Here is an 11,003-nt window from a genome sequence, read left to right as displayed (position 1 = left end):
CTCTGCAACCAATCAGAAAACAGGATTCCGATGAATTTTGCTTCGTATTATTGGAATCCTGTTTTCTGATTGGATGCAAAGCGTCGTACGACGAAAATCGGATGCAGTGTGATTCCAGCATATGACGCAGTGTGAATCCAGCATATGAATTATGACGTCATGTCAGTTTCAACGTCGACGCTTAGAAGTTCAGATTTTCGAACTTATAAGCGTCGCGCGCGATAGAACACATTAAAAAGAAGCGAAATGGACGATTCATTAGATATAAGTAATATGCTCCTACGAAGGTACATGATACAAAAACTGATATATGTGATATTCTATTCTATACAAACATTGAAGGTTTGTCGCATCGCAAGATCCAACATGTTCCAACATGCTCCTACCATAGCTCCTACTCTATCAAGCGCGTGAAATGAGTAATGCGTGGTCTACAATGGGCAGTAGCAGTAATGGATTAAGAAGTAGGCGTAGAAATCGATCAATCATGGTTGATTATTCTCCTCACATTCGATTATGATTGGTTGATTTCTACGCCAACTTCTTAATCCACTACTGCTACTGCCCATTGTAGACCACGCATAAGAGCTATGGTAGGAGCATGTTGGAGCATGTTGCAACAAACCTTCAATGTTTGTATAGAATAGAATATCACATATACCAATTTTTGTATCATGTACATACCAGTTCTAATCTATTTTGTCCAGCGTGTATTCGCGGTGAAGCATAAACACAGACGTCAATAGATGTGCCGAGGAAGTTTATATCACGAAAATATTTTTTTCTAAAAAATAATCTTTATGTTTTTACTTTATAATTCAAAGATATTTATACCTTTTGTGATCAGGTGAATAGACTTTATTTTAAAATTATCTCCTATATTAACAGAAATTTTTTTCTCGAATATGCAGTTTTCTTATCATAGATAAGCGTTATTATATAATTCAACGATGAAAGTTGTGACTGACTGAAAGTTGATTTCACATTCATTTTATGTGTTATACTTATTCCTTGCAGATAACTGTTGTCATGGCTTTAAAATTTGCCAGTAATCTGTCTTTTATGTTTACTGAGGTTCCTAGTATTATTGACAGATATCAACTGGCCAAGCAAGCTGGATTTAAAGCAGTTGAAAGTGGATTTCCATTTGGCTTCTCTGTTCAGCAAGTTGCCACAGCTAAAAAGAAGGCTAATGTTGATCAAGTACTTTTGAATGTATTCACAGGTATGTTGTGTTTATACTACACATTACAAAAATAATTTCATTAGTTTTAATTTCAACATTATCTTAACAGGTGATGTTACAAAAGGAGAAGTGGGCTTTGCTGCCATTCCAGGTGAAGAAGAAAATTTCAAAAAAAGTATCGAGAAAACAATAGAATATGCAAATGCTTTGAACTGTAAGATGTCAGTATATCGATAAATTGTAAATGTACAAATTTGATTGAGAATTTAATTTTTGTAACAATGAGAGAGAGAGAGAGAGAGAGAGAGAGAGAATTTCGTGTTATATAATCATAATAGCGAATTTTATTCTTAATAGGATTCATGTAATGTCAGGAAAAGTGGAAGCTGCTACTGCTGCTAATGATATAGTTTATGAAAAAAATCTATTGTATGCTATCGAAAAGTGTCAAAAAGAAGACATTGTTGTTGTCATTGAACCAATTAATAATTATAGTGTACCAAATTATTACATGAATAATTTTCAAAAAGGTATATGAAATTGTATTGTCTATGAGTTGTGGTTTACTTTCTCATAATGAATCAGAGTAATTTTTTTTATTTTTATCATAGGTTTAAATTTAGTGAAAAAAATAAACAATGCATATTTCAAGCTGTTGATGGATATCTTTCATTTACAACATTGTTGTGGCAATATTACAAAATGCATTCAAGATTTTTTACCTTACATAGGTCAGTAACTTTACAATATATTAATTCTTATAGATTCTCTTTGTGTATAGTTTTACTAATTTTAATGTATCTCGTTTTAAAATTGTAATTCATTGCTAATTATATATGTGCATATTTTATTTGTTCAAACAGATTTAATCTTAATATGATCTATATAAATAATACAATTTATTTCAATAATATATTCATACTATCATTTCCATATTATTCAAATAAAATATATATATATATAACATATAATATACATTTATTCAGTATATTACTTTTATAGGTCACATTCAAGTAGCTCAAGTTCCTCATAGGCATGAACCAGATACTCCAGGAGAGATTGATTATAAATATGTCTTGTCTTTATTAGAAACAACTGGTTACACTGGCTATGTTGGTCTGGAATATCGGCCGAAATCATTAACAGTGGAAGGGTTAAATTGGATTAAAAGATATGGTTATACTTTGTAAATGGGTATTCATATATGTTACATATATAAATATGTATAAATGCTTCCATTATTTATGTATTCTTAAATAAAAAATATATTTTCATACTATGTATGTATGTATGTGAAATAAAAAAACATCTATAATTTTACAAAAATATAAACTATATTCATTATACTTCCGAATGAATAGGTTTTCAATTAGCAGTAATTAGTAAATAATTTTCAATAAATTGTTATTAATATAAACTTTTGTATATTAATGGAAATATGTAAGAAATACATAATTAACATACCTATAAGTAAATATTGTTTCATAATTCGCATGTGTAACTAAGCTTTCAATAATTATACGTATATGTATATAAGGTTGAATACGCATAGATATCATTCATATATTTCGTACTAGTATAAACATAAATAATTTCATAGAGAACATATACACAAGCAAAAATGGCAGTTCAATATAAGTATATACACAAACTCTTACGCCTGAAATTCATATCATAAATTATACAACCAATTATATAATTTATATTTTCTAAATTTGTCTAAATATAAACATGATATTCTTAAAATTAATACGCAAATAATAAATAACCAAAAGTATTTATAAGTACAAGCATTATTTTGTATAATATTATGTTGTGTAAACTGACATTTTATTATAAATTTGAAAAATCGATAGCACTTAATTATAGATTTCGTACAATGTGGAATTTGTATTGAGTATCTATTTAAAAAAATAATAGGACGATTATCATATCATATATATTAAAAAAATTTTATTATAAATGAAATTCATATTTTTGCAAATATTACTTTTATATTGTATTTTATGAATCATCTCCGATTATAATATGATATAGAGGATATTTCCTGTAACTGATCATTTAAAATATTTCCGTTATTTTTTATGATACGAGAAAATACTATAGAGGATTTTGTTCGATTTGAAAGGACATGTACTATGATAAACAAAAAATTGTTCTCAAGATCATATTTTTTTGAGATTTTAAGGTTACCTCCACTTTTTAAAATGGAATTATATGATTTTTTTTACACAATATGGTTCCTCTAATTATTCTGCATATGAAAGTATTAAGGTAGCGATATCGAAAAACCAATAGTTTACGAGATATGTGCTGCTTCGTATCAAATAAGATCCCTTGTGATATTTTCTCGTATCATCAAAAACAACGGAGATATTTTATATTTAAATGATCAAGTTAGAGGAAACACCCTGTATATAATTCTATTCAGCTTAACTTAATGTAAAAATATATTATGTAAAAACATTAAATATATATAATGAAATTGCAAGTTGTACATAAAATTCTTAGTAACAAATTACTAAAAATTTATAATCATCCTATTTATTTTTTACAATAAAATATGGACGAATTTTTATTCGCAATTTTTATCATTTTTATCATTTTTATTGTTCAGCACACGTATATGTGCCTATGTTTCGATAAAAGTTATTGTTAATGCTAATATTCTCTGAATTGAACTGCAATGACTCTTCATCATTTTAATTTGTAATCTACACACTCAATCAATTACAAATTTATAGTAACATCGATATTATACATTGCGCTACAGAGTAATTTAATTATATGTGAAACATTATGGTTAAAAAATTACAAGTAATTATAACAATACTTTTAACAACGAATCCGTATATATATTACAATATATATATAATACAGTTAATATTCAAAGATCTTGATGCGGAATAAACCGCAATGTTAAAAATATTTGCGTTGACTGCAATAACAATTCAATGTGAATTTCCTTCACAACAATAATACCTATATAAAATAACCTTAAACGCACAACGCCGAGAATTAAAACATAAGAAAGCACCAAATATAAATTTATATTCTGGATTACAATCGTCTGGATTACCAAAGCAAAATTACAATTGCGTGAAGGCGTACAGATTTGTCGGTGTTATTCAGACAGGTTCTGTGACATCCATTAGTGGTTGGTCGACATCAACAGAAGGACCTATCACAGCAGTGCTGTAAATATTTGGAATAGGTATATTTTATAAAAAAACTCCAAAACTCTTGATAACAATGGGACATGAAGATCTTATTTGTAACAGAAATAAAATACAACAAAAGCTGTCAATCACAATACTGCACAAAAAAACAAAGACCAATGCTTCATATAGCTTTATCACAAATGTTATAAATACAATCATTATAAAAATGTTAATTTGCCATTCATTCACCCACACCCAAAGACGAAAATATGTAAGATAGATCAAATAGAGAGATATAATATAGAATAAAAAAGAATAATGCTCATTTTGACTTTATATATACATATTCATGCAAGCGATATTAGTAATAATATTCAATCGATATTACAGACAATATTACCCAGTGCCAAGAGCCAAAATTGTAGCTTCTTGTACCAATGTCATTTGATCAATGATGGACCTGTGATCAATCAAAAATTCAATAGAATGGATTATATCAAAAAAAGGTATTGTACTATATTTACCTATAGGTACATGATTGTATGATTTTATATATATATACACATAATGTAAATAAAATTTAAATTACACGTTCAATTCATTAGCTTGAAATGTACAAAAATTTGAAACATATATATCATATAAGATCATGAAAAATTATAAAAACAAGACATCAATTTATTTCAATCAGATCATAAGAAATCTAACGCAAATACATATATTTTTTAATACATATTAAAATAATATAGGGGAAAATTGTTTTATATGGCAAGTTAATATGGACTATCTCAAACAAGTTCTTTTGTCAATTTGATTTAAAATTATTACAAGGAAAAATAATAACGATTTCAGAATTAGTTTGTTGTGGAAGCAGGAGCACTCAAAAAAAAATGTTTAGTATTTATTAGTAGTAAAATTGGAAACTTACTGTAATTTCGTAGCGCGACGTATTTTATCTTATTTATACATTTACATTATAAAACTTCATACATTGCATTTATAAAATGTAAAAACCTAAAAGATGCATTTATAAGTTGAATGTCAATAAATATGTTCAGTCAGGATATTTCTGTAAATGATATTGTGTAAATTGTAATTTTGTACTTCTTAATATTATTATATATTTCATTTAGTGATAGGCATTGTCGATGTAGGATAGGAACATTCTGTAAATGTGATAAGATAAAGAATAATTATAAATAAAATTTTATTTCTATGAAGAAATTCCTTTTTTACAGATGATTTTAAATATATTTCCTATTCTACTATAAAGATAAATCCGTTTTTTTAGCAACAAAGAATATTTGAATTAACTATTGGAATGTATGTACCATTGTTCATTATTAACAGAGTGCATAATAATATATACTTATTTATAAGAATACGAATTTCATAACAATTAAAATATCTAGATACATCAATTTATTCACTATATTGTGAGAACATAGTATACCAAGTCCTCTGATTAAACAAGACATCCTACAACTCATGATTTTAATTTTAATTCTCTGATCTATTTGAAATCAAGTTTTCTTCTTCGTACAAAATATTGAGAGATCATCATTTACAATAACTTCCAATTCTGAATGATATATATTTTTTATAGTTCTGACTGTTATATATCTTTACAGTTTTAAATAAAAATTCTGTTACCAAATATACTTCAAATTAACTGAAAAATATTACTTTATCAATTTATCTATAGATAAGAAATTTAATTTGCAATTATTTCTAACTCAATAATTATCGCCTCGATATTTTTTCGTTTAAGAAAAATTGATTCCAAATTCGTTAGAGAACCTGTTATTAAAATCAGTTATGAAGGTCATGAGAGGAGGCACTTCACTTTAGTTGCGATAGATTTTATACACAACTATATGTACTATTAATAATAATAAGTATCTGCATAAATATAATTTATAAGGAATGATTGCTATATAAGATTGGATACACTATCAAGTTGAATAAAATTATTGTTTTGATCTAAGAATCAAACCTATAAAGTACCTGATTTATGTAGGGAGAAGGGGAGTCAAATTCAGTTTCATCACCCCACTGTTGGGTGCCAGGGCCCAACAGAGTATGAGTATCTTCATTGCACAGCCGCTCGGGAAAGTTTACCCCGTCTCCAAAGCTGCAAGCCATACCCTACCTTCTACTCGATGTTATCCCATGTCTACAATCCTTATGGCGTAACTATCTATTTCCATTTTTTTAAATTATTTTTTTCGTTTGCTTAATTATCTAACCAATTACTAAATGAGGAAGAATCGTAAAGGAAGTAGAAACAAGATACTTCTTTTAAAGAAGGAATAACTATACATAGTTACACCACTTTTATACAAATACCGTTTATAAGAACCAGATGCACAATACCTCATGTAATTATTATAACACTTTACGCAAATTAGTCTTCAACTAAAATTTATAATGTAACATAAGACATGCAGCTTTACCACAAAAATTATCTCTTAAATGCTTTTATATAAATACATCATTATTTAAAAATATATTAGATTTAAATCTTTTAATACACACATTCTGTAACAAGTAGATATTTATCTGTAAATGAGATATTAAAATATAATTAATAAATATATTTTTAGAGAAGACTGCAGAGATTTTAAAAATTAATTTTTTTTTGTTTTTTAATAGTATCCTTTTCCTTCAAAATACATTTCAGTAAAAAACAAAAAATAGAAAAATTGATTGGCATTATAGATATATGCAAATTGTGAATTGTGTCAATGCTATCAAACATAATTATAGTTGTAAAGAATATCTTTTCACAATCAAAAGCAGAATAAATAAAAGTTTCATTTTATAGACTTCGCAGACAAATTGTATAAAAAGCTCAAGTTATGAAATGATTGGGGAATAGTAATAGCTGTAGAAGTGATAGTCAGCGTCAAACAAAAAGGTACAAATGCGTTGCATGCAGCCTGGAAGCACTTAAAGGTCTTATCATTACTCTGGAACTCTATAAAAGAATAAAGAAAAAGATATACATAAAAAATATAAACATAAAGGTAAGAAAATATTTTGAATAGGTTAAGAACATCAGAACAAAATAGCAAAACTTTAAAAGAGCAAACTATTAAAAGTTCCTTTCCTCAAATTTGTTTTCAAAACTGATATTTAAAGTACATTTACTTGTTAAGCACATCTTTATCGAAAAAAATAACCGAGTTCCACAGCAAAGAATTAAAGTAATTAATATTGCATTTCTGTTTAAAGCTTTGTAATGCTGACCTGTTCTGAGTACTGCCCATGGAGTCATAAGTATTGGGTGTGCCCTGGTGTTGCGATCTTACTGGGTAGACGACACCATTTCCCAGACTAGAACACATCCAATGCAACCACTCCAATTTAAAAAATATTGAATTTGCTTTTCGTCGGTCATAAAAGTGCAAATATAGTGCTCATAAGAATGATTTGTAAGTGCTGGAGTTGCATACTAACTAACAGTGCACCAAAATGAAAAGTTTTTATATTCATATTTCTAAAAAAAACTTTGCATCGAAAAAACAGGAAGAATTTATATACAGGATAAAGATGGAAAACAGTAAAATTTCAACTTATGTAACAATCTATCTGCATCCTGTTCTGATTTAATACAAAACATAAAAAATATCGTACATATTTCTCTTTGTATAATTATTATAACACAGAGATAATAAAGTAGTTTCAACATGTATATCTTTTTATTATAATAATCTTTTTATTATAATAATAGATGGAAATTCTTCAAAACTTTTTATAGAAAAAACAAAAGAATAACGGATATATAATATTCTCACACACATAATTTCGGAGCATTCTCCATATAATTATAGATAGAAATATATATAGAAAAATACTAATCAAAAATTAAAAAAATTGTATCACATAAAACATGCGATTATTTTGTTTCTTTGAAGGAAAATAAACTTTGAAAAAATCAGAATTGCTCACACTTTATATTCAAGGCCCTGCAGTACTTATGTTACCGTATTTCAAATTTTCGTTTAAGTATGCCAAACCGCATAGTTGTTTTTTTATAAAGATTATGATAGGTGTTATACTAGAAGCATACAAATTGACATAATAGTTGAGTTATTATGTATTGTGCAATTGGTTCCCACTTTGTAAATTACACAATTTTATCGCGTATAAAGTATTAAAGAAATGAAAAGCACATACCTACTAAATATGGGTAGAAACCAGAGTCGCGGATTGTCACCGAATACTTCCTGAAAATTATTGTATTTTCCCAGACTAAATCCATCTTTGTCCTTTCCTGTGCGAAACATAGGTGCTCTAAAGGCCTCTATAAAATAGTTACACGGTACTGATTAAAGATTACACACAAATATTGTAATATTAAGATGGAAATATATATGCAATAAATACCTAGCGTTGATCTATTATGAATAACGAGATAGCAATGATAGAAGAAAAGGGAGATAAGACTGACTGCAAACATCAATGCAACAAAAAAAAGAAATAGCAGATGAAATCTACCCATTCCATCTAATTCACCCTACAAAGGAAAAGTTTATATTAATTATAAAATGCAAATATTAAATTAGAATTATATATATATATATATACATACACACATTACATTATGGAATTATATAATCTGAATAAATCATAGTATTAATTTATTATAAAAGAAAAAAATCTACTCACTTGCCAAAATTGTATGAAGTATTGCAAAGATGTAGCGGTAAGAAACAAACAATAGAGAAGTCCGTATGCCAGAAACAGTATGAAAAATTTATAATTGTGGAAGCCTACACAATTGTTCACCCACGGACAATGATGATCCATTTTTAAGACACAAGTGCCACACACGCTACAGTGATGTGCCCTATCAGGCTTTATTAACTGACACTTTTCGCAGAATCGCATAGCTAAAGGAAGAATATTATCAACATATACATGAAATTCTTTTAACAATTTTTTATGTGATTTATAATTTAAATAGTTACCTCCTTTTATGGTGCGGTTAGTAACTGGAAGATCTTGTGCAAATCTTTCCAAAATTTGTCTCTGTGTTTCTTCAGTTTCAGCCTGTTGCAATTTTTCCATCTCAACATCAGGTATTTTAAACTAAAAGGGTTAAGAAAATATGTATAGATTATTTGTATTGCATCATAAAATGACAAATAATAATTTTTATGTAACAGACAATTTACCTTATCTGGCACCGGTATTAAATTTGTGTACATTGTTTGCCAATAGGACCACAAAAACATCAGAATCAAGATGTGGAAGAAAAGCAGATAGAAAACTGTAAATACATACATAGTTAATAAAAGTGTTTTATATATATATATATATATATGCAACATGGCTACTTTCCAAAATCAGAATTAACTTGAATAAACATAAATGACATTAAGAGTTATAATTATAGAAATAATAAAATAGACAAAAAAGTATTAAATTGCAAAAAAAGCGAAGTTAATATATAAAATAATATATGATACAAACCTTTTTGAACATAATTGTCTATCGTATCTGAAACAAATACATTATAATGTTAGGATAAAGCTTTCAAGAGTAGATTTTTATTTTGCAACTATGCAGTTCAACTATAAACATATATACACACATATATATCTATAGTATGATTGCAAAAGACTTCTACTTATGAAATGGTTCTCTTTACGTTTATATTTATTACATATATGCATAAACATCAAATGAAAATTTTTTGCATATCAGATTACAGATTACATAAAAAATGTCACAAAAAGGTTAACGCTGTTAAGATTGAGATTTAATGTCAATAAGAGAGATTAAGATCTATATCAAGAAATAAAGAAAACTCAAATTGTTTAGAATTATCGTAAAGCAAAATACAAAGAAACATAATTAAAAAAGAAGTGATATCCCAAAAGCGCGCGTTTTTAACGATATGACGCGAGACGAGGCGAAACGGCATGACGAAGTTGGCGAGAGGACATCGGCGACCCGAAACGAAATCGGTGGCGAGACAAAACGAAAGACTACGAGACCGTCGTAGTCCGGGTACTCACAGTAGCACAATTGCACTACGTAGGCATAATAGGACCAGGCAACGATCGTCAAGATAAAGATCACTGGCAACCACTTGACAGCCTTGAGGCACCACCAGCACGAGCCGTTTTGCTTGCCCATATCTGTTCACCGAATCGACGGTGTGCGTAAAATTGCGTGCCCAACGATCTCGGGCCTCATCAAGAACGCGTTAACCCTCGGTCCGCAGAAACGCAGCGGCATCGCAGCACTGCACCCCGAGGCTCCGACGAAGCGGCCGTTCGGTTCTACCTCAGCGTGCCTGAAACGCCTGAGCCGCCCGAGCCGCCCGAGTGTGCCTCAGCCTCAGCCGTCAGCGGACTCCGCGTAGAACGTGAGCGCGAAGAGCGCGAGCATACGTCATTGCGCAAACGAAACCCGCCCGCGTTATCGCGGCATCACACCCTCCTCAGAGATCAGAACGCTGCAGAAAAGTGCAGACCACTTGCAGACCAACACCGACGGCTCACCGACGTAACTGCCGCCGCGACGGACGCTCGTAATCTTATTTTGGACTGGCCACTACTTTGCACACCGCACGTAACGTGCACCATCTCATTCCGACATTTTCGATGCTCTCAGCAGCTCTCAGTTGCTCCGTTTCACGT

General features: G+C 29.4%; 2 protein-coding genes across 9 annotated transcripts; one reads left to right on the top strand and one right to left on the bottom strand.

Moving 5' to 3' along the window:
- The first annotated feature begins 792 nt into the window (after positions 1-792).
- Gip (hydroxypyruvate isomerase-like protein Gip) lies at positions 793-2,376 on the top strand. 2 transcript variants are annotated; one of them, XM_018449705.1, is made up of 6 exons: positions 793-847; positions 1,018-1,225; positions 1,296-1,407; positions 1,544-1,716; positions 1,798-1,917; positions 2,189-2,376. In XM_018449705.1, exons 2-6 carry the CDS (start codon positions 1,030-1,032, stop codon positions 2,374-2,376), a joined length of 789 nt encoding a protein of 262 aa, XP_018305207.1. In that variant the 5' UTR covers positions 793-847; positions 1,018-1,029. The 2 variants fall into 2 exon arrangements, with proteins under 2 accessions (XP_018305207.1, XP_018305206.1); XM_018449704.1 differs by lacking the exon at positions 793-847 and having other exon boundaries at positions 963-1,225.
- A 1,747-nt stretch (positions 2,377-4,123) lies between these two features.
- On the bottom strand, positions 4,124-11,003 carry LOC108723696 (palmitoyltransferase ZDHHC2). Of its 7 annotated transcripts, XM_018449607.1 has the most exons (11): positions 10,377-10,497; positions 9,829-9,855; positions 9,531-9,625; positions 9,324-9,444; positions 9,022-9,245; positions 8,740-8,869; positions 8,530-8,656; positions 7,600-7,686; positions 6,355-6,481; positions 4,748-4,807; positions 4,300-4,381 (listed from the first exon to the last, which is right to left on the bottom strand). In XM_018449607.1, the coding sequence occupies exons 1-10, from the start codon at positions 10,495-10,497 to the stop codon at positions 4,796-4,798; spliced, it is 1,071 nt and encodes a 356-aa protein (XP_018305109.1). In that variant the 3' UTR covers positions 4,300-4,381; positions 4,748-4,795. The 7 variants fall into 7 exon arrangements, with proteins under 7 accessions (XP_018305110.1, XP_018305111.1, XP_018305109.1 ...); XM_018449608.1 differs by lacking the exon at positions 6,355-6,481 and having other exon boundaries at positions 4,124-4,381; XM_018449609.1 differs by lacking the exons at positions 4,748-4,807; positions 6,355-6,481 and having other exon boundaries at positions 4,124-4,381; positions 10,377-11,003.

Source organism: Mycetomoellerius zeteki, unplaced genomic scaffold (genome assembly GCF_001594055.1).
Source record: "Mycetomoellerius zeteki isolate Tzet28-1 unplaced genomic scaffold, Tzet1.0 scaffold25, whole genome shotgun sequence".
Classification (NCBI taxonomy): domain Eukaryota; kingdom Metazoa; phylum Arthropoda; class Insecta; order Hymenoptera; family Formicidae; genus Mycetomoellerius; species Mycetomoellerius zeteki.
The sequence above is the reverse complement of the archived record's forward strand: the minus strand, read 5'-3'. Positions and strand labels throughout refer to the sequence as shown.